At 42.5% G+C, this 24,964-nt stretch overlaps 1 protein-coding gene across 1 annotated transcript in view; it reads right to left on the bottom strand.

Annotated features, from left to right (window-relative positions):
* Positions 1-24,964, bottom strand: part of EPHX4 (epoxide hydrolase 4) — a 58,763-nt gene that overhangs the window by 30,481 nt on the left and 3,318 nt on the right. Inside the window, exon 2 of the mRNA XM_072128428.1 lies at positions 22,896-22,981. Coding sequence (XP_071984529.1) covers positions 22,896-22,981 — 86 coding nt within the window. The remainder of the gene's footprint in view (positions 1-22,895; positions 22,982-24,964) is intronic.

Genomic DNA, 24,964 nt, shown 5'->3' with positions numbered 1-24,964 from the left:
CATCTGCACCTGAATATTTCAATAAGGAGATTATCCATCCTCTTGTCCTAATAATTGTTAAAACTTTAACAGATAACATAACTGAAGCAACCTGTAATACTTTTAGATGATCTATTTCTGGATCAGTATTGCTTTGGAGACTATGCTTGGTGATGGTTGTTTACTGGCAACCCTTTCCTGTCTTGGGAGACAATCTAGTCATAGATCAGAATGGCAACTACATCTCCATGATTCCAATGCTTGGCAGAATCAGCAGGGAATTTGGGTTCAAAACAATAAAAGATTTTGTATTTGACCACAATATTGGATTTGTTTTGTTTTTGGCCACAGCAAATGCAGTAAGAAACTATTTGCAATATACTTTTAGATGAGACAGAGTGAATGTATCTGTCTAAGCACAAAAAGTTACAGATTCTGACCTTTTAAATTTTGTTGTTTGACACTAATATCTAGGGAAAAACTTTCTTCTACCGCAGGCCAGTTATATTTTAAATTGTGGAACATAAAAATATCAACTTAAAACATATCGGGGCAGATTTACTTACCCGGTCCGTTCGCGATCCAGCGGCGCGTTCTCTGCGGTGGATTAGTGTCCGGACGGGATTCACTAAGGTAGTTCCTCCGCCGTCCACCAGGTGGCGCTGCTGCGCTGAAGTTCCCCGGAGGCGCACTGGAATGCCCTGAAATTCACCGGCCTATACCTGGTGAAGGTAAGTGTAATTTTTGCGGTTTTTCCGAATCTGTCGGGTTTTCGTTTGGCCACGCCCCCCCCCCCGATTTCCGTCGCGTGCATGCCAGCGCCGATGCGCCACAAACCGATCGCGTGCGCCAAATTCCCGGGGCAATTCAGGTACAATCGGCGCAAATCTGAAATATTCGGTTAACACGTCGGGAAAACGCGAATCGGGCCCTTAGTAAATGACCCCCATCCTGTTATATGCAGTCAAACATTTTATTGATTTATTAATAGAAATATTATATATATATTATATAACCTGAGCCTAATCTAATTGCTAGAACTACTAGGTGAGGTGTGTGTATTGTTGGTCGCTACTCCTTCCCATGTAACGATTTAGGGGCTTAATTACTAAGGGTCCTGCGGATGATCGCACTTTTGTTGGCTTTTAGAAACTTTGGGGATTTGTGCCGCTGGGACAGGTATTTAGAAGGGGATTGTGTCGCATGTGATCGGATTTTGGTGACTTTCATGCAAAAAAATTGGGGGGGGGGGCTTTCATACCAAGCCAGTGAGATATATCTTTTCAGCTGTCATTCCATTATCATCACAGGAGGTGTACAGAGAATTGACAGGTAACCTTTCAACATATAAGGCATGGGGGTCACGCCTGTGTAACCCGTCTGGTCTCTCTGGGGAGCAGGAGAGAAATGGCATAGGGGTTAGGGCAGAGGGGCTTTTGCCCACAAATGGCCAATTGTAAAGGTATTACTGTATAAACAGCTTGAGTATATACATTTAGTAATTTTAATTACTTTTGGCCCCTGTAAGGCAACCACAAGGCTGATGTAGCCCCTGGTGAAAATTTGTTTGCCACCCCTGATATAGGGGATCCACCATTAGGTGATCGCTGCTAATTTACTCCTCCTCCTACAACACCCTGACATAGACTTCAATTTCAGGTATTGTGTCTATGGCATATGTGGCATTTTGTTTCAGACGGCAGGTGAACTACTGATAATGGGTATGTGCAATATGTTATCCGTGACCCTATTGCAATAGGCTTTAACAATTCCATGTGTTTTAGCAGTAAGGTATGCCGTTTTGGGAAGCATAATATGTGAACTAATTCAAGGTTGCATTTGGGAATTATAGGCACTATGCACTTTAAATATTGGATATCTGTCCCATGCTATAATAGAGACATTTTTTCTTGAACTAATAGCATATCTTTCTGTGCACATCTCTCGTAGTATAGTACCTACCCCTATATATCATCCTGTATCATTTGTCTGATTTTGTGTAGTGTCCTTGTTTTCCTTTTATGTGACCAGCCTGTTACTTGTTTTTAATTGTGTATCATTGGTTAGTTAATAAAGATATATTTTCTTCATACTCTTTGGTTAAAATGGCTTTTTTTCTCGAGATAGGTGTTGTATTTGCATAAGCCAACCACACTGTAAGTTAAAGGACACCTGTCATCAGGTCTGTGTCACTTGTCCTGTCACTACTACCTGTTGGAGCAGCTCACAAGGATCCCATCCCAGCCTTTATCTAGTTATTTCATACATTAATTATTGTAAAATCATCATTTCTTTATTATGTAAATGAGGCTGGTCACATGGTCAGAGGCAGTGATGTCACCCCTGTTACCCCTCCCCCTGCTCATGTCTGTGTGTAATGTATAGTATAGTGTGTGTGCTGCATCTGCTGACATGCTGCATCCTCCTAATATACACAAGTACCTGACATGTTCTGCTGTAACATGGCTGCCTGGAGCTGCTGTATCTCTCCTAAACACACACACATGCACACACAGGCTGCAGGGGGCGCCAGCACCAGGAAGCACATGATTATACAGCCTCACATCATTATACAGGCTGTCAGTCAAGCACTGGGGGTGTAGCTGTACCTCCCACTCATGAATAGAGTGGACAGCTTGAATATGCTAATGCTTCATTGGACATTTCACAGGTCATTTGCATACAGCTTTAGGACCTCATTGCTTAGGATTACAGGCATGTAGAGGGACAATGAAGGGATAGAGGCAATGCTCTCTAATGGCAGTTTATGAAAATATATTTAGTTTAGGGGGGTTATTTTGCATGACGGGTTCTCTTTAAGGAGCTAACAATTTAGGCGGAGCAAGATAAGGAGACCCCATCGGGGATATACATACTACTTGAATTATTTTACACTTCTTTGTTCTCCACCATATGTGTGTAGCTATACTATCAGTATTAACATATGTGGCTGCTTTAAAGAATTTGTGTAAATGCTGCTAACCATAGCTCAGGCAAGATGGTGCCCCCCCCCACCCCCGAATTACATACAGAAAAAAACTTATGCAAATAGGTTTAGCATGTTAAGCTGAGCCTAACTTGTATTTACCAATGAGGGGGGTCACGGCTGAGTAAAATTAGGTAGCGTGGAGTTGTTTACCAGGTTTCCCACACAACAACATAAATAAGTAAAATTAGAATAAAGTGAAAAAAGCAAATTCAACCTCACTGATCATTTTTTAAAGTGGCTGTGGCACTCAGACAAGATAGGGGTAACAGTCCTGTAAACGGATCATGTACTACTACTTGAAACTCTTAAAGATTGACAGGGCCATAACTACAGTGATAAAAGCCATAGCAGCTGCTTTGGGGTTCGCAGTGTCCGGGGGTCTGGCATCCGACGTGACACACTAAAGAATGGAGGATGTGCACCATTATATGCATATTATGCTGCACATTGTACAGCATATTGGGGCATATTTACTTACCCGGTCCATTCGCGATTCCATCGGAGTTCACCGTCCTACCCTGGGTGAAGGTAAGCGCGTGTTGAGCAACACTTTTTTTTTTTTTTTTTTTAAATGCGACGGTTTTTCCGAATCCGTCAGGTTTTTTTTTATGGCCACACCCCCCGATTTCCGTCGCGTGCATGCTGGCGCCGATGCGTCACAATCCGATCGCGTGCGCTAAAATCCCGGGGCAATTCAGGAAAAATCGGAGCATAGCGGAAAAATTTGGGTAACACGTCGGGAAAACGCGAATCGGGCCCTTGGAAATGACCCCCCAATGTGTATATAACAGTGCACATGTTCCACTGTACACAGCATAAAATGTCGGGGCAGAGGTTGGGGACAGGATACTGTCAGGACTAAGGTTCTCCTGCTGTGTACTTCTGCTATGTGGTCAGCACCTACTGGAACAGATCTGTATAAGTGTATAAATGTATATATCAGCGCATAAATGTGTGTGCATAAGTGTATAAATGTGTGTAAGAGTGTATAAATGTGTGAGTATACAAATATATATATTTTCTGAAGGGTTAGGGGGGGTCTCTTTCAGAAGTCTACTATGGGGCCCTGTCTCTCCTAGTTACAGTACGTCCCTGAACCTGAAGATTCCCACCTAGTAAGCATGAGTGATGTGACTGCATTAATGATTTAGGTTGTAGGAAGGAGTATATAAAAAGAGGTTCCCAATTGCTAAATCTAAAAAAGTATGGAAACCTCAGGCCTCCCATCCAACATGACCCCATGGCCGTGTCGCCAAAGAAGAAGCCTGTGCTTCTCACCCACACTTTGGACTGTGTTTGGACTACTTCTAGAACGCTGGGTCAGAAAAGGGCGTTTGCAAGTATTTTGATGCTTGCTAACTGAAAAATGTTTGTTGGAGGTGTCTTATAAATATTGGGTCAGATATATCATTGTGTCTGCGTCAGTTTTTTGCCTAAGTTTGAACTAAAAAGAGCATCGGAATAGTGGCCAGATCGCGGTCACAATAGAAGTGTATGGATCCCAGTAACTGTGCGGTGAGCCTATGGAGGGAAGATGGGTGAAGAGTACCCGACCCCCCCCCCCCCCCCCAACTTCTCCTGGCCCTGTGCTTGCCCAATACATGGGCCAGGGGACCGTGTACATGCACCATTATATGCATATTATGCTGCACATTGTACAGCATATTGGGGCATATTTACTTACCCGGTCCATTCGCGATTCCATCGGAGTTCACCGTCCTACCCTGGGTGAAGGTAAGCGCGTGTTGAGCAACACTTTTTTTTTTTTTTTTTTTTAAATGCGACGGTTTTTCCGAATCCGTCAGGTTTTTTTTTATGGCCACACCCCCCGATTTCCGTCGCGTGCATGCTGGTGCCGATGCGTCACAATCCGATCGCGTGCGCTAAAATCCCGGGGCAATTCAGGAAAAATCGGAGCATAGCGGAAAAATTTGGGTAACACGTCGGGAAAACGCGAATCGGGCCCTTGGAAATGACCCCCCAATGTGTATATAACAGTGCACATGTTCCACTGTACACAGCATAAAATGTCGGGGCAGAGGTTGGGGACAGGATACTGTCAGGACTAAGGTTCTCCTGCTGTGTACTTCTGCTATGTGGTCAGCACCTACTGGAACAGATCTGTATAAGTGTATAAATGTATATATCAGCGCATAAATGTGTGTGCATAAGTGTATAAATGTGTGTAAGAGTGTATAAATGTGTGAGTATACAAATATATATATTTTCTGAAGGGTTAGGGGGGGTCTCTTTCAGAAGTCTACTATGGGGCCCTGTCTCTCCTAGTTACAGTACGTCCCTGAACCTGAAGATTCCCACCTAGTAAGCATGAGTGATGTGACTGCATTAATGATTTAGGTTGTAGGAAGTATATAAAAGAGGTTCCCAATTGCTAAATCTAAAAAAGTATGGAAACCTCAGGCCTCCCATCCACCATGACCCCATGGCCGTGTCGCCAAAGAAGAAGCCTGTGCTTCTCACCCACACTTTGAACTGTGTATGGACTACTTCTAGAACGCTGGGTCAGAAAAGGGTGTTTGCAAGTATTTTGATGCTTGCTAACTGAAAAATGTTTGTTGGAGGTGTCTTATAAATATTGGGCCAGATATATCATTGTGTCTGTGTCAGTTTTTTGCCTAAGTTTGAACTAAAAAGAGCATCTTTGGAGTTTGCACATGTATTTATAAAGTGTTTTTGCCACTTGTGTCATGGTGGTACTTTGCCTGACACTTTAGAAAACTGTGCACCTTAAGGGGCATTGTAGTGCTTAGAGTACAGACGGTTGGAATAGTGGCCAGATCGCGGTCACATTAGAAGTGTATGGATCCCAGTAACTGTGCGGTGAGCCTATGGAGGGAAGATGGGTGAAGAGTACCCGACCCCCCCCCCCAACTTCTCCTGGCCCTGTGCTTGCCCAATACATGGGCCAGGGGACTGTGTACATGTACCCTAAGTCCGAGTTTGTGCCACGTTTATTATTGCAACTTGACACAATTGTGTCACACACTGTATAATGAAAGGGCATCAAAGATAAAAAGAAAAAAAACTGTGTGCACAACATAGCACCACTATACGCTATTATTGAATTATCTGACCTGCAATTACCACCTGCACAGGAGTGAGGAAAACATCACAAAGGCAGTATGCACCACTTCTGATATATCTGGACCATTATCTGATTTAAAAAAGAAACATAAAAAAGATTGAGCATTCTCCAACTTACCCAAAAATAACATTTCAATTACTCATCATATCTAAATGACTGTATTCTTAAAACATAGCACCTTTCCTTGAGTTTTCTTTGTTCCTTCCTGGCTATCGTGTCACTGTGACCTGACTATTTCAGAAAGGAACTAATTGAGACAATCTCAGCAGGGTGATATCTCAGAAAGAAGATGATGAGTGATCCTAGACAAGTTCTTGGTGCCCTTTCCTTTTGTGATCTCTGCGCTCCAACTTTGGAGTGGAAGGAGTTTTTATATACTAAAGTATATAGGGGTTTATTCCATTGCCTAAGACATAAATATCACCACTGAATCAGAAGAAGCAGACTTTGTTATATCTGTGCAGGATCCAGGGCTGCCACTAGGAAGTTTGGGGCCCCTGACTGGCAAATTTTGTAGTCCCCCCCCCCCCCCCCAAAAAAAAATGATCATCCACACCTATGTACACAGTGAGTTCCCTGCACCTGGAAAGGGAGGAGGGTTTTCTGGGACTTGGGGCCCCTTCTCCTTCTTTGGGCCTCCTGAACACTCTTCACACTACCCCCCCCCCCCCTGATGGCTGCCCTGGCAGGATCAGGTACCCAGGTCTCTGCTCTACAAGCTGCTACAGCCTACAATGAAAGATGTGTTTGCTTCTGTATCCCAGTGTGGTGTCGCTCCACATTTTGGAGGTCTGAGGGAGGATATGTCTTTGCTGCACCTTGATCTGCAGAGGGAATGAGTGTATACACACTGTGGAGGATTGTGTCAGTGATATAGAAGATCAACTACCTCCAGTTAGGAAAGATATAAAGAGAATGGTGCAAGATGTGTCTCATCTTATTGGTAAATCTGAGGATATCAAAAACCGCCTCCGCAGGAATAACCTTCAGATTTTGGGGGTCCCAAAGAAAGCATAAGGCTCTCATCCTGTCAACTCCTTTGAAGCTTGGTTTAGAGAGAAATTTGGGGAGAAGGCGTTATCTCCTCTGTTTGCCATTGAGAGAGCACACAGGGTGCCTACCAGACACCTAGCACCTGGGGCCCTGACCAAGACCTATTCTGATAAGGATTTTGCAATTAATGGACCGGGATAACATCCTTTGGCGACCACAAATCAGGCAGGAATGTTGCCATATTTCCTTATTTCTCAGCTGGAGTACAGAGCTGAGAAATTTTTGGTTGTGAGAGAGGCCTACATAATCTTCAAGTCCCATATGCAATGCTTTCCCCTCCATGACTGCAGGTCACAGCTTTGGGGGCAGTCCACATTGTTGATTCCCCTGCAGACGCTGCAGAATGGCTGGACATGAACGAAGGCTGCATCCAGACTGAACGAGACGGAGACCGGTGAATCTACATATGGTCGGTGAGATGAGATGCCACGTATTATCTAACAGTCATTTTCTCTGGAACTGTTTTCCACTAATGGACCTTAGATTCTTTGGCATTTAAATATTGATTGTTCCAGGGCCTGTCTTATACGGCCTTAAATAGCTTAAAATGCTGTATAAGGAAAACAATTTATCCTATAGTTAAAGGAAGAAGTGTCAACTCAACCCTCTTCTCCCTCACAAATAGGATCTGATGGACCACTGTGCACACCTTTTGTTGGGTTCTTGGTACTGCACGATAAGCTAAAATGATGTAATTTTGCTTTTTATGAGCGACCTGTCCTTGCCCACTACTTCCCAATGGAAGAATGTCTGTTTGTCCTTTCTAACTGTATTTTTTAGGTTTTGTTTAGGGAAGAGGGTGGGAATTGACCAGATGCCTATCAAGGGCTCTCCATACTACAGTACACTTGGCGGGGGATTTGTCTGGATATATTTTCCATCATATGCCATTGGCTGAGAAATTACAAGTAGCTTTTTGGAACATTACCAGCCTAGGCGATGCACTTACATGCACCAGGAAGAAGAAGGTGAAATCCGACAGACCTCGGTGCAGCAGCGACACCTGCAGGATATTGGGCGCACCACCTTAGTTAATCCCGGCAGACCCGAATCCCGACAACGCGCCACGGGGTCGAGACTGGAACGGGTAAGTAAATATGCCCCATTGTTGCCAATAATGTATCAGCTGCTACAGTCCTTTCTTTTGTGTGTATGTCCATATTCTTGTCTTGGCCAGCTGGCGAGCCTCTTAGGCCAAACTTTGTGTATTTTGCTATCCTTGTGTTGTATGTTGTATACATCAGAAAACTTTTAATAAAAAAGATCAGATTTAAAAAAAAAAAAAAATACTAAGGGATCAATAATGATGGCAAAGTTAGTCAACACTACAGTTGCTTTTAGTCATCAAAAAAATATACCTTAGCTATATAGTTGTTATGACTACAGGAGATATTGCCTGTGTGTGCTGAATGGAACATCATATTAAGTCCTGAAAACTTTTCATAACTGGGGCATGAATATGGAGGCCGTGTGAGATATATGTTGAGCCCAGCAGGATTCACACTGCAGGCAATAAAATGCTTCTACACTTTGTGATTATTAACAGCGTCACCAAATTCTGAAGAGAACCGAGAGACGCATGTAAACAAAAGTGACAATCAAACACAAGAGAAGGGAAAATGCAGCAATTTATTCCCCATCACCAGCTTCTTTCCTTACATTTATCAGTCTACTTCTAAAAGATAATTGTATTCGAAAAGTATAAAAGAAAAGTACATATGAGTAATGCTTTTGAGCTGCTATGGGGGATGCAGATGTCTAGAAGAGAAGATACAATCGTACAACTTCATGTGCTGATAGACAGGGCCAAGTGCCACCTAAACATCATGTTCTAGGAGGACTAGAGTGATAGGGGGTAATGTAAGGCGTAAAAAGAAGGACAGGGAATAAAGGACATTTTCTGAAATATCATATAAACATATGTTGCAGACAAAGGGGAAGGATTCTACCTTTAGGTTATCCATCATATGTGGTGAGATACATGGGGGGAGGGGGTTATAAAACGCCAGGGGGAACCTACACATTTTGGGTAGAAACATATGAACAAATGTTGGAAGGATTTTAGAACGTGCACAGGCATAGCGGTCATGTGGGTATGGAGGTGGCGTAATCACAAAATAATCCTAATTTCTTGCATTGTGCAAGAAATTGCATTAATTTCAGTGCTTGTACACCAGAAAACTAGAGTAGAAACACTGATACAGGTCCCTCATTGTTTCTATGTCTCTACTCACTTTGTGCCTGATCGGACCTTAACTGATCATGAGAACAGACCCAAATGATCCTGAGAATGAGAGTCCCGTTCACATTAAGTGGCAGGTCGAGCATGCATCCTGTCACTTCATAACATACTGTGAGAATATTAGAAATTGCTGAGCGCAACGCCTGAGTATCTCCATTGCTCACATAGGCAATTTCCAAGACTGTGATACAATTGAATAGGAAAAAATGACCCATTTCATTAGTTACCGAGAACTGGACCCCCATTCTTGTAATCGGTTGTAGTCAAACCCCGCACTCATAACATAGTTTTCCCTTATCTATAATGGCAGAAGGGTTGGATGTTATTCACTCTGACCTAAGGCATTAATCATCTTTGGAGATAAATGTTAAATGGTTGTTTGGCCAGATGACAGCTATTCCTCCAAACCCAGCATACACATGCATTCTCGGCTACTGCTTATTTCCCCTGAGAGCCAAAGGATTGCCCTTGAAATCCAAGATCCTTCTTTCCCCTGACATTGGCAGACTTTGGCAGCCCAATACACAGCAAATGAATGACATTAATTATTTTTACAAATCTTAACCTCAAAATTTTTGAAAGCTCAATTCTTCTTCATAGCAAAAGTTGCCTTGCAGCCCATAGTGACAATGGCCTTTCTCAATACCCATCAATGATAAAGAATGTAATAAAACTTCTGATAGAAATATGGTTACACATTGTAAGTGAAATGCGGGATTCCGAAAAGTACAATGCCCTAAGATAGCAATAAGGGAAGGCTGTGTGAAAGAAACGATTCTTCTATCTACAATGCTAGGCCACGATATACTATGTTCTGTTAACATTTGGTATTTCCATAATTTATTTGCTTCTTTTTCTTGAATTTTTGAAGTTTTATTTCCTTGTTGGGTTTTAAATTTACATCTATCCAAAAAAATCACAATCCACAGCTCTGAACAGTATTGGAATTCCTGAACTATGGAAGTTATATTTCCAGTCTTAGTCCTACTAGTCCTTAAACGATATCACAAATTCAGGGCATTAATAATAATAGTAGGATAATGCACACAGTGATGTCACAGTACAGGAATAATACACAGTGATGTCACAGTACAGGAATAATACACAGTGATGCCCAGCTACAGAGAAAATACACACAGTGATGCCCTGCTACAGAGAAAATACACACAGTGATGCCCTGCTACAGAGATAATACACACAGTGATGTCACAGTACGGGAATAATACACAATGATGTCACAGTACAGGAATAATGCACACAGTGATGCCACAGTACAGGGATAATACACACAATGATGTCACGGTACAGGAATAATACACAGTGATGTCACAGTACAGGTATAATACACACAGTGATGTCACAGTACGCGTATAATACACACAGTGATGTCACAGTACAGGTATAATACACACAGTGATGCCATAGTACAGGGATAATACACAGTGATGTCCCAGTACTGAGATAATACAAATAATGATGTCACAGTACAGGAATAATGCACACAGTGATGCCACAGTACATGGATAATACACACAGTGATGTCACGGTACAGGAATAATACACAGTGATGTCACAGTACAGGAATAATACACACAGTGATGTCACGGTACAGGAATAATACACAGTGATGTCACAGTACAGGAATAATACACACAGTGATGTCACAGTACAGGGATAATAAACCCAGCAATGTCACAGTAAATAGATAATGCACACAGTGATATCACAGTACAGAGAAGATGGACACAGAAATTTTACAGTACAGGTATAGTACAAATTGCAATGTCACAATTCTTGAATAATGTACACAGTGATGTCACAGTGTCACAGTACAGGGATAATATACACAGTGATGTCACAGTACAGGGTTTATACACACAGTGATGCCAAGGTACAGGTATGCTGCACAGAGTGATGTCACAGTAAGGAGATATTTTACACAGTGATGTCACAGTACATAGGTAATTCACACAGCTATGTTATAGTGTAGTGATAATGCTCAGAGCTGTCACAGTACAGGATAAAACATACAGTGATGTCACCATACAGGGATAACGCACCAAGATATGTCACATTACACAAATAATAAATGAATTAAAAAAAAATATATATATTTTTTTTTTTACGGATAAAATAACTAGGCTATAAAAACATATTCTCAATATTCGGGTAAAACTAAAATAATCAATGGTATGAAAGCAATACTAGAACCATAAAATGATTAATCTCACAATCCTTATGTACAAACCTTATGTTGCTCAATATGTGCGCTTTACAAAAAAAAATTCAGGTAGGTTTCCTTACATGATCTGGTTCATAGATAGAAATGTCATTTTCATATACCATGGTTGAATATGCCAGGATAATCAATCCTGGGTACCAGACCTCCTGGATTAAAAATATAAAGTCAGCATAGCATAGGCCAGTGATGGTGAACCTTTTAGAGACCGAGTGCCCAAACTACAACAAAGACCCACTTATTTATCGCAAAGTGCCAACATAGAAATGTAATTTGTGATTTATACTCCCTTCTCTGTCACAGTTTTCATTGATACCAGCACCTGAGGCACCAATAAAGCAGAAAATAGTCACAGGTAGTCCTGTCACTTTAAAATCGCTCTGTGCACAGCAAGTCCTGGGCTGTCTGGGACTGCAGGAAGATACCTGGAGTCATCTCTGGTGATGGCCTGAGTGCCCACAGAAAGGGCTCCAAGTGCCACCTCTGGCACCAGTGCCATAGGTTAGCCATCACTGGCATAGGCTATGGGAACCTGTCGCCGGCTGAAAATGACATTCTTGGTGACAGGTTCCCTTGAACCTGGAGGAATAGTTTTCCCTTTTCTACCATGAAAAACCTCTATGTCATGCATCGACTTCTTAGGCCCTGTACGAGTTATTACACATTTGATCAATTGGATTGCTCCTTTAGTCAAACTACAAAAATAACAATTTATACACTTAGGTTTTCCTATAAAACTGTCCCTAGTGCGTCCTTTATATAGGAACATTAGTAGAACATTTGTGACTGGTGACTGATGTAAATGGTAATTACTGTATCTATACAGCAATGTGGAATATGGTAGACTATCTGATAAATGACTGACAAAACGACATCTTCTTAAAAAAGACAATTAAAAAAAAGATTTCATTTTTTCCCCATTACTTCTAATACTGTACTCTGATCATGCATTTTCCTATTACGGAAACATAAATCCAGTGATGTGTAGCAGAGACAATTTGACTCCATTTCACAGTGTCACATCAATTAGAACACAATTTTTTGCAATAAATACTGAAATGATGATTTCTGTGTTATTTCTGTAGTATAACATTTATATTTGACAGTCTGCAGCATACGACACAATTCACTCTCATAGCTTTCATTTTGCTAGTAGACACAATGGACTGTTGTGGAGTAGATTTCATGTTGTTTTTCCCCAGAATATATTTAGAGGCACAATCTTTGATATAGCTTTTACACTGACCCCAAGCTATAAAATGACATTTTACTGTATTGATTCCATATACTTAGCATAGGCCAATATCGGACTGTGGAGGTGCCACTTCTTCCTTCACCACGGCACAACAGCCACTGTAATATCCACTTTATTGTCTACCAGGCACAGCACCAAACCTTTAGTAATGGGTGTGCAAGATAATGCAGATCACTGCTGTTCACTCCCAATCAAATAATTTGGTCTGAACTGCAATACCAGATGCAGCCACTACCAAAATGATGTAAATTATAAAGGGGCTGCGGGACTAGCTGGAGTAATGTTACCACAATCAGTATCAGATTGGTGGCGGTACTCAGGAATACTTAGCTGGTACTGATTTGTTTTTAGGATACGCCATCACCTACCCATTGTAGACAATGCAAGGCAAGCAGACATAGACAATACATTGCATCATGTTCTTCTTAAAGGAAATCTACCACCAGGATAAAGAATTGTAAACCAAGCACACTGACATACAGGTTTGTGCCACCTCTGGTAGGTTCTGCTTTTATTTTAGCTTCTTAGGACCTTGTTTTTACAATAAAAAGGTTTCACAAATTATGCAAATGAGCCTCAGGGGCTCCCGACTCTATAGATGTCAATGCAGCTTGGAGCCCTGAAGGCTCATCTGCATAATTTTTAAAACCTCTTTTTCATAAAAACAAAGGCATACAAAACTACAAGAAGAGCAGATCCTGCCGGGGGGGGGGGTGGGGAGGGGGGCACACCAGTATGTCAGTGTGCTTGGTTTACAATCCTTCATCCTGGTGGTAGATTTCCTTTGATGAAGAGTCAGTTAACCCGTTCAAAGACCTTTTCCACGCCCAGGCATTTAGGTTAAGGGCATTAATTGGTTTGTGAGAACTTTGGCGAAGTAGTTTAATTCTGCAGGTAATTATTTGTGCTTATATGTAACATTGTTGTACTTTTTTTATCTAATCCCCATGTCACAACACTGTATTAGTAATGACACCAAAACATTACTAATGAAAATCAAAATGTGCAGTAAAACTCTTATTGGGAGTATTGAACAATAAAAAAAAAAACTATGACGGCAACCTAAAACTTATTTTAAAACTTTTTTTGTACAAATTGTAAAACATAATACAATCCCAAATGCTACCTCCTTATTCATGCTCACAAATAACATTATTTACACTACCTGGTAAATAGCACAACATTTAAAACATGCAAAAAAGAGGCAGAAGTGGAATATTAGTGACTCCCCCCCCAGAAGAGTGAGTTAATAAAACTGAATGAATATGCTAGATGTAAGCTTAGGTGGTAGTATTGAACATACAACTTGTCCCGCCATAAGACAACCTATGATACATCCATGTCAACAGAAAAAAGAGCAACGTTATTTTAAAGTGAATCCACCAGGAGTTTTGACCATACAAAGCAGTAGACAGTGTTAGGTATTGTCCCTGGAGATATGTGCTGCCATACCTCTATGTGTGTTGTTAGTAGCAGCAGCACTGTGAAATGCATTTAAAGCGACAAGATTTTAACTTTTGACTTGGAGGCTCCATATATCATGGACATCTACAGCTTGTGTGAGACTGCCATCATTTTATAGACAGACAATCATCTTGACTATATCATACATAAATTTGTCTTTTTAGCTATTTAGCATATACTTAGTTATGGAGATTCTTGTCATGTAACTGCATTGTCACTACTATAAGTCCTAAAAAGTATTCTGTAAAACCATCTTTGGCTTTCAACACTGCCTGAATGCTTCTGGGCATTCTCTTGATCAGATCCAAGCATGTCTCTACTGAGACCTGATCCTAGGTCACACTTCCAATGTTACTTCATACTGGTTGACTCTCATGGGTAAATATTTGGTACAGTTTTTTCTTAAAGGACATCTACCACCAGGATAAAGGATTGTACACCAAGTACACTGACATGCAGGTGTGTCATTGTTTTTAAAAAGGTTTTAAAAAGTATGAAAATGATCCTGAGGGGCTCCAGGTTCCATTAACTCCTGAGGAGCTTGAAGACCCTCAGCCTAATTTGCATAATTTTAAAAGCTTTTTTTTTAAACCGAGGCATAAGAAGCTAAGAGAAGAGCAGATCCCACCAAATAGGGCAGACACCAGTATGTCAGTGTGATTGGTTACAATCCTTTATCCTGGTGGTAGATGTACTGTAAAGGGAACCTGTCACCAGGGACCTCATTTTCACTAAAGACAGATTGTAAAAGCCAATGACACCTGCAGTGCAAAAATTCCTCTCTGCCTTTTCTAAGCATTTGCATTTCAATATAATTGTGTGTTATAATTTACTTTTGCATCCTGACAAAATCCTGGGGTAGTCACAGGGGTTGGTCTTTGGTTTGGATACATTTCAAAAAACAACATGTGACTTGTCTGAGCTGCAGGCTGCCTCCATCTTTGTGCTCCTGTACAGCTCCTCCCTCCACCACTGATGTCATCTCACTAGGCTGTGACCTCTGAGAAGGAGCAGTAGGTGGAGCTGTACAGGAAGATCTGAGGAGTGAGTAATACAGACAAGGCACATGTTGTTTTTTGAAATACAGGCGGTCCCCTACTTAAGAACACTCGACTTACATACGACCCATAGTTACAAACGGACCTCTGGATATTGGTAATTTATTTTACTTTAGTCCTAAGCTACAATAAACAGCTGTAACAGTTATCAAATGTGTCTGTAATGAAGCTTTAGCGTTAATATTGATTCTTATGACAACCCAACATTTTTAAAATCCAATTGTCACAGAGACCAAAAAAGTTCTGGCTGGGATTACAATGATAAAATATACAGTTCCGACTTACATACAAACTCAACTTAAGAACAAACCTACAGACCCTATCTTGTATGTAACCCGGGGACTGCCTGTACATCCAAACCAAAGTCCAGCCCTGTGACTACCCCAGGATATTGTAATGCAAATGCTTATAAAAGGCAGAAAGGAAGATTTGCACTGCAGGTGTGATGGGCTTTTGCAACCTGCCTTTAGTGAAAATGAGGTCCCTGGTGACCGGTTCCCTTTAAACTCTACACACGAGTGTTTAAAGGGAACCTACCACCACAAATCTACCTATAAAGGTAGATTGGGTGGTAGGTGGATCAATGGGACGTGAGGATAGCCCTTTTAAGGGCTAATCCTCACGTCCCTGCACTTTTTTAATAACTTTAATTTGGTATTTATTCAAATTTACTTATGCGGCTACCGGGGCGTGGAGTAGCCGCATATGAGATTACACGAGGCGGCTACTCCACGCCCCGGTAGCCATTTTACCCCTCCTACTCACCCATCTTCGGCGCGCAGCTCCGCGTAGCTGCGCGCCCTCGTCCGGCGATCCTGCCGTCTGCGCATGCGCAGAAGAGCAGGCCCGCGCCTGTTTCGGAGTTGTGACCGCGCAGGCGCGGGCCTGCTCTTCTGCGCATGCGCAGACGGCAGGATCGCCGGACGAGGGTGCGCAGCTACGCGGAGCTGCGCGCCGAAGATGGGTGAGTAGGAGGGGTAAAATGGCTACCGGGGCGTGGAGTAGCCGCCTCATGTAATCTCATATGCGGCTACTCCACGCCCCGGTAGCCGCATAAGTAAATTTGAATAAATACCAAATTAAAGTTATTAAAAAAGTGCAGGGACGTGAGGATTAGCCCTTAAAGGGCTATCCTCACGTCCCATTGACCCACCTACCACCCAATCTACCTTTATAGGTAGATTTGTGGTGGTAGGTGCCCTTTAAATCCTTTGAGCTCTGGAGACAGTGGAGGGAAATCCAGCAACTCTTCTTCACCAATCTCAATGATCTCTTTAGGTCGTTGTCCTTCTGAAACTATCATACTCACAGTTCTCAAGTGTATGAAAGATACTTGCATATAGCTTAGGATTAAAACTGCCATCGATCTAGTCAATTATCCAGTGGCTTTGTCTGTGAAACAATCACATATTTTTCCTTCCACTGAACTTGACAGCTCCTTCAATTTTCTATCCAATAGCCCAGTGATTTTCAACCTTTTTTGAGCCGCGGCACACTTTTTATACTTAGAAAATCCTGGGGCACACCACCAACCAAAATAGCACAAAATGACACTAAAACAGTCATAAAAGGCCTCCCTTTACTAATAAAAAGGCCCTGGCGGCCTCCCTTTACTAATAAAAAGCCCCTGGCGGCCTCCCTTTACTAATAAAAAGCCCCTGGCGGCCTCCCTTTACTAATAAAAAGGCCCTAGCTGCCTCCCCTTACTAATAAAAAGCCCCTAGATGCCTCCCTTTACTAATAAAAAGCCCCCAGCTGCCTCCCTTTACTAATAAAAAGCCCCTAGATGCCTCCCTTTACTAATAAAAAGGCCCTAGCTGCCTCCCTTTACTAATAAAAAGCCCCTGGCTGCCTCCCTTTACTAATAAAAAGCCCCTGGCGGCCTCCCTTTACTAATAAAAAGCCCCTGGCGGCCTCCCTTTACTAATAAAAAGCCCCTGGCGGCCTCCCTTTACTAATAAAAAGCCCCTGGCGGCCTCCCTTTACTAATAAAAAGCCCCTGGCGGCCTCCCTTTACTAATAAAAAGCCCCTGGCGGCCTCCCTTTACTAATACAAAGGCCCTAGCTGCCTCCCCTTACTAATAAAAAGCCCCTAGATGCCTCCCTTTACTAATAAAAAGCCCCCAGCTGCCTCCCTTTACTAATAAAAAGCCCCCAGATGCCTCCCTTTACTAATAAAAAGCCCCCAGATGCCTCCCTTTACTAATAAAAAGGCCCTAGCTGCCTCCCTTTACTAATAAAAAGGCCCTAGCTGCCTCCCTTTACTAATAAAAAGGCCCTAGCTGCCTCCCTTTACTAATAAAAAGGCCCTAGCTGCCTCCCTTTACTAATAAAAAGGCCCTAGCTGCCTCCCTTTACTAATAAAAAGGCCCTAGCTGCCTCCCTTTACTAATAAAAAGGCCCTAGCTGCCTCCCTTTACTAATAAAAAGCCCCTAGATGCCTCCCTTTACTAATAAAAAGGTCCTAGCTGCCTCCCTTTACTAATAAAAAGGCCCTAGCTGCCTCCCTTTACTAATAAAAAGGCCCTAGCTGCCTCCCTTTACTAATAAAAAGGCCCTAGCTGCCTCCCTTTACTAATAAAAAGCCCCTAGATGCCTCCCTTTACTAATAAAAAAGGCCCTAGCTGCCTCCCTTTACTAATAAAAAGGCCCTAGCTGCCTCCCTTTACTAATAAAAAGGCCCTAGCTGCCTCCCTTTACTAATAAAAAGCCCCTGGCGGCCTCCATTTACTAATAAAAAGCCCCTGGCTGCCTCCCTTTACAAATAAAAAGGCCCTAGCTGCCTCCCTTTACTAATAAAAAGGCCCTAGCTGCCTCCCTTTACTAATAAAAAGGCCCTAGCTGCCTCCCTTTACTAATAAAAAGGCCCTAGCTGCCTCCCTTTACTAATAAAAAGGCCCTAGCTGCCTCCCTTTACTAATAAAAAGGCCCTAGCTGCCTCCCTTTACTAATAAAAAGGCCCTAGCAGCCTCCCTTTACTAATAAAAAGCCCCTGGCTGCCTCCCTTTACTAATAAAAAGCCCCTGGCTGCCTCCCTTTACTAATAAAAAGCCCCTGGCTGCCTCCCTTTACTAATAAAAAGCCCCTAGATGCCTCCCTTTACTAATAAAAAGCCCCTAGATGCCTCCCTTTACTAATAAAAAGCCCCTGGCGGCCTCCCTTTACTAATCAAGAGCCCCTAGCAGCCTCCCTTTACTAATAAAAAGGCCCTAGCGGTCTCCCATTACAAATTAATAGGCCCTAGCGGTCTCCCATTACTATTTAAAAGGCCCTAGAGCCCCCCTTTACTAATTAAAAGGCCCTAGAGCCCCCCTTTACTAATTAAAAGGCCCTAGAGCCCCCCCTTTACTAATTAAAAGGCCCTAGAGGCCCCCCTTTACTAATTAAAAGGCCCTAGAGGCCCCCCTTTACTAATTAAAAGCCCCTGGCGGCCTCCCTTTACTAATAAAAAGCCCCTGGCGGCCTCCCTTTACTAATAAAAAGCCCCTGGCGGCCTCCCTTTACTAATAAAAAGCCCCTGGCGGCCTCCCTTTACTAATAAAAAGCCCCTGGCGGCCTCCCTTTACTAATACAAAGGCCCTAGCTGCCTCCCCTTACTAATAAAAAGCCCCTAGATGCCTCCCTTTACTAATAAAAAGCCCCCAGCTGCCTCCCTTTACTAATAAAAAGCCCCCAGATGCCTCCCTTTACTAATAAAAAGCCCCCAGATGCCTCCCTTTACTAATAAAAAGGCCCTAGCTGCCTCCCTTTACTAATAAAAAGGCCCTAGCTGCCTCCCTTTACTAATAAAAAGGCCCTAGCTGCCTCCCTTTACTAATAAAAAGGCCCTAGCTGCCTCCCTTTACTAATAAAAAGGCCCTAGCTGCCTCCCTTTACTAATAAAAAGGCCCTAGCTGCCTCCCTTTACTAATAAAAAGGCCCTAGCTGCCTCCCTTTACTAATAAAAAGCCCCTAGATGCCTCCCTTTACTAATAAAAAGGTCCTAGCTGCCTCCCTTTACTAATAAAAAGGCCCTAGCTGCCTCCCTTTACTAATAAAAAGGCCCTAGCTGCCTCCCTTTACTAATAAAAAGGCCCTAGCTGCCTCCCTTTACTAATAAAAAGCCCCTAGATGCCTCCCTTTACTAATAAAAAAGGCCCTAGCTGCCTCCCTTTACTAATAAAAAGGCCCTAGCTGCCTCCCTTTACTAATAAAAAGCCCCTGGCGGCCTCCATTTACTAATAAAAAGCCCCTGGCTGCCTCCCTTTACAAATAAAAAGGCCCTAGCTGCCTCCCTTTACTAATAAAAAGGCCCTAGCTGCCTCCCTTTACTAATAAAAAGGCCCTAGCTGCCTCCCTTTACTAATAAAAAGGCCCTAGCTGCCTCCCTTTACTAATAAAAAGGCCCTAGCTGCCTCCCTTTACTAATAAAAAGGCCCTAGCTGCCTCCCTTTACTAATAAAAAGGCCCTAGCAGCCTCCCTTTACTAATAAAAAGCCCCTGGCTGCCTCCCTTTACTAATAAAAAGCCCCTGGCTGCCTCCCTTTACTAATAAAAAGCCCCTGGCTGCCTCCCTTTACTAATAAAAAGGCCCTAGCTGCCTCCCTTTACTAATACAAAGGCCCTAGCTGCCTCCCTTTACTAATAAAAAGCCCCTAGATGCCTCCCTTTACTAATAAAAAGCCCCTAGATGCCTCCCTTTACTAATAAAAAGCCCCTGGCGGCCTCCCTTTACTAATCAAGAGCCCCTAGCAGCCTCCCTTTACTAATAAAAAGGCCCTAGCGGTCTCCCATTACAAATTAATAGGCCCTAGCGGTCTCCCATTACTATTTAAAAGGCCCTAGAGCCCCCCTTTACTAATTAAAAGGCCCTAGAGCCCCCCTTTACTAATTAAAAGGCCCTAGAGCCCCCCCTTTACTAATTAAAAGGCCCTAGAGGCCCCCCTTTACTAATTAAAAGGCCCTAGAGGCCCCCCTTTACTAATTAAAAGGCCCTAGAGGCCCCCCTTAACAAATAAAAAGCCCCAGCCTACCTTTACTAATAAAAAAAAAACCCTAGCTACCTTCCTTATACAAATAATAACCCTATATACTTACCCTTGATGTCTTCTTGACGTCTCCTTCACTCCTAATGGCGATCCGCTCACCTTCTGTAGCTCCTGCACCGCGCGCCTCTGGTCACGTGACTTACGCGACCTGACGTCAGGTCGCGTCAGTCACGTGACATGGGCCGCGCGGTACAGGAGCTACAGAAGACGGGCGGATCGCCGACGTGGGACTTGGAGGTAAGTATGGGGCAGAAATACGGGGGCGCGGCGGCAGCTCGACACCGGGGCAGCCTAGTTCGGGCAACTTTCCCCCGCGGCACACAGGTTGAAAATCACTGCAATAGCCAATAGCTATTTTCTTGATTCCTCCAGACCCATTTGCACCTATCAAAGCCCAGTCTATTGACTTTCATCTCATCCTTCCATTTACCCATCCATTCTTCTACTGTTTACTTTTTATACATTATTGCAAAATGGAGCCGCCACTAATGATGATATTGAAGTTGAAGCTTCTTTAATTTTTTTCATTTCACCATGTCAGATTTGTGTACTACATGTTGCACAGTACCTGCATGGATTTCTGTGGTCTGTATATTAGCGCATTAGAGCTCCCTATACTGTTGTGTTTGTCATGCCAGAAATGACAGATCTTGTGATTACAATTTTATCTCCAATATTTTGCCCGGACGTCCATCTCTTGGCTCTGGGATGGGTGGACAGACTTCATCGTACTCTTCCAAGTTTGCCAGTTTGGAAAGTTTGGCTATCGAAAAGCTGGATGATTCTGCTTCTCTTGGGAAATCTTCATGGCTGCTCTATGAATTGAACCAGTGACCTATCGCTTGAGAATCAACCCAATAACACACTGAACTATTACAGGATGTAATTTGTAGTATACAAGAAGAAATGTTTGTCCCACCAGTAGGAGAAAAGCAGTTACATGACAGAAATCTGCATATTTAAGCATATGCTAAATAGTTACAAGTCATATTTATGTGAGAGCTAAGATATATAAAATGAGGGTAGTTATACATTCAAAGCTGTAGATGTTTGTTAGATGTTTGTTCTAAAGTCCAAAACATTGTTACCCTTTTGCTTGTCACTGTATATTGCAGGATTGTAGCTAGATTTAGAGTACAGTGAGATCTTTTCACTGTACTGCTGCGCAGCCATCCTCCCTGAGTAGGGGCCTGCTACAGCAGCGACTCAGCAAAGGGAAGGGTTGTGCAGTGAGACCTTACACACCAGAGTGCTCTGAATCCAGCTACAATCCTGGAATATAAGGCATTTTTCACACTCATGCTGCTACTTAACAACACACAGAAAAGTATGGTCAGAACCATGACAGATTCCCTTTAAAGGAAATGATAACAAAATGATAAATAATTTCTGGTCTTGTCTAAAATAAGTTGGTTCTGTAAGGATTAATACTGGCAATTCCTTTGCATTGAGCTTTTTTGATAATGTCAATCATTCTATTATTATCTTTCCAGCAGGTATAGTCTGGGGTGAAACTGCTGAAATGACTGTTTATATATTAATTTTAGCGGAATCTACTATCTAATATTTACTCCAGGAAACAGAGAGCATCCACTAAGACATAATCTACATGCAATGAAAATGTTATAGATGTTTATATATTCCATGTCTATATTATATATCTGGGGCTGGATTAAGCTAGAGGCCCCTGGGAGCCAGTGATACACATTACAATTCTAAATTATCATTAACATTCTAAACTTTCTCCTACTCACATGTCATCCTAGCTGCTGGTGTAGTACTGACTACTAGTCCTAGTCGCTATGCCAGTCCCACGCACCATTTTTCTCCTCCAATCCGTATTAGATTTACTTCCTCACAGATCACTTGGGCCCAATCTGTGGGAAAGAAGACCTAACACTGATTGTCTAGGACTTGGCTGGCAACCAGTTCAGCCAACTAACAGTGGCGTAACTAGAAGCTGATGGGCCCCAGTGCAAAGTCTGTGCCAGGCCCCCGACTATAATGTATGGTTTATAGTAATAGTCTTCTCATATGGGAAAGTGACACCATAAGGGCCCCCTAAACCTCTTGGGCCCTGGTGCGACCGCAACCTCGGCACCCCCTCAAGTTAAGCCTCTGCCAGCTAGTGTTGGGTACAAAGGGAAGAAATAAGGTGTTGCTCTGCATGCAGCCCAGCTCCTGAAAAGCTACATGCAGATTGCAATTGAATATGGGCAGGCTAAGTGGGCGCACTCTCACAGACAGAGCCAGTGAGTCACTATCACAGCTTGGAGGCAGGCACTCAGCATGACTCCCAGAGACATTCAGCTCGCAGCTGTGGCTGTCTGTCAGACATTGCTGGTGGTGGGCCCCCTTAGAAGTAAGCTGGTGGCGCCCCTAGAGCCCTCCCTACCTATCTATCTATCTATCTATCAGATTGGGCAATTTCTTCTGCAGTTCATATTAAAGAAAACATATGTTGTAATTAAATAAATATTTACCAGAACTCTGGAAATCCATGTAGAAGCAACATAAGGGGTTTTCCTCGTTCTCCAGCAGCAACATAGTGGAAACGTAATCCAGAATCCTGCAGAATTGGTAGACATATCATATATGTTAGCAATGACGAATTGTAGTACAGAATAAATGACACATTTCCAGTGTATTTTAGGGAGAAAGGCGCAGGGGTAAAGTCTAATCGCTATGTTTGTATAACATTCTATAGTATATCAGGTACCAAAATACCTGTTTAAAACTGATAGAAGCATAAACTGGATTTATATGATTGGATTTAATACTGGAGGACGATTAACCATTCCATGCTACTAATAAGCTCCATAATATTTCCTGATAATCTAGTTCTTTCCCCGAAGACAATTTTCTTTATTAATGATCTTCACTTCCACTGTAGGTAACTAATAGATTTCTCTCTATAAGATAATCCTGCCCCAAAACGGAACTGATTAATTTATCTCCAATCTTGAAAATGATCCTATATAATATAACTAGAATGATAAATAGATTAATTTGTTCATTTTATCATATTTAAATATAGGTCACATCGCAATTGTGATTCTCCTAGAGTGGGAAGTGTTAGGAGCCTCCAGGCTAAAGTGCTTTGCTTTGAAGTAGGAAGTACGTGAGGGAGGATAGTACATGTGAGCCGCATACTAACGGCAATGAGACAAGCTCTACCGGGGAAGAATAGGAGGCGTCCAGACTATTAATAATAGATGACATGATATATTCAATATTAAAAGACATACAGGGCTTTAGGTCAGATACATAACCTGCTGTCACCAACACTATAAACGCAGATACCACGCATGCCAAAATGACACAACCTGAACATCGAAATCCCCAGGGAAGGCCACGATTCATGTCTAATAATATCATTGTAATAGTTACCATGGCTGGTCTATAAATGTGCAGCACATAAGGTTACACAGAAACCTGGCCTGCAGAGGGGGTTATACCCAGACCCATTCCTTGAATTCAATTGTAATAATGTCCTTAATGTGGTTGCCCCTTAAAAGACAATAATCCCCCTATCCACAGAGTTCTACCCCGAGCACAAGATGAACCAATCTGTAAGTGAATAAGTCCACCGGTCGCCTCAATACCGGGGTCCCCATCCCACTCCATAAATCTGACACTTGTCCCCTACCCTATAGATATGATGGCATTTTTTTATTATAACTAATGCGGAGAGAGAGGGACTTTTTCTATCAAGGTGCAACAGAATGAACATATTTTTGCATTCACTTCCCAAAGTCCTCAAAGGAAAATAATAAAAGTTATAGGAAATCTCCCATCAAAATCCAGCAAGATAAACCAGAGACACTTACTTATAGATCCAGGCACCGTGACTGTGGTAATCGTCTTATATTTGTTATCCATGGCCTCCTTCCTTCTAAAATCAATGTTTCAAATTATGCTAATGAGCCACAAGTGCTCTAGAAGGTGTAAAAAGAGCCCATTTGTGCTGTAGCTTCACAGGCTGTTACAGCCTCCCCCTGCTTCCTCAGCACTTCCTCCTCCCGCTGCATCTAGCTATTGGCAATTGGCTCCATAATGGATCCATATGTAATTACATAGGGAAAGGTTTTCAGCTGTGAGCCACCAATCCCTTATCTTTTAACTCAAAATTTCCTGGTTAAAAGGGGGTGTGGTCACATGGATGGAGCTATTTGAGCCATTGGCTCCTGTTATTCATCTGGAACATTAGAAGTTTCAGCACAGAGGTGGTTTCCCCAAAGACGTTCTGGCTCATAAGCATAAATTTAAAAGTTGATTTCAGAAGGAAGGAGGCCATGGATAACAAATATAAGAAGATTACCACAGTTACACTGCCTGGATCTATTAGTAAGTGTCCCAGGTTTATCCATGCTTGACTTTGATGATAGATTTTTCTTCAAATAGGGCCTAATTTGTTGATCAGTGGGGGTCACAGTAATGAGACCCACACACTTCACGAAAACGAGGGGTCCATCACAATTTTCATCAGCTCCATAAAGATTAATGGAACAGAACGGTCATGCGCGGAGGTCTGCTCCATTAGTCTGATGGA

The sequence above is a fragment of the Engystomops pustulosus genome, chromosome 10 (assembly GCF_040894005.1).
Source record: "Engystomops pustulosus chromosome 10, aEngPut4.maternal, whole genome shotgun sequence".
In the NCBI taxonomy this organism is placed as follows: domain Eukaryota; kingdom Metazoa; phylum Chordata; class Amphibia; order Anura; family Leptodactylidae; genus Engystomops; species Engystomops pustulosus.
The sequence above is the reverse complement of the archived record's forward strand: the minus strand, read 5'-3'. Positions and strand labels throughout refer to the sequence as shown.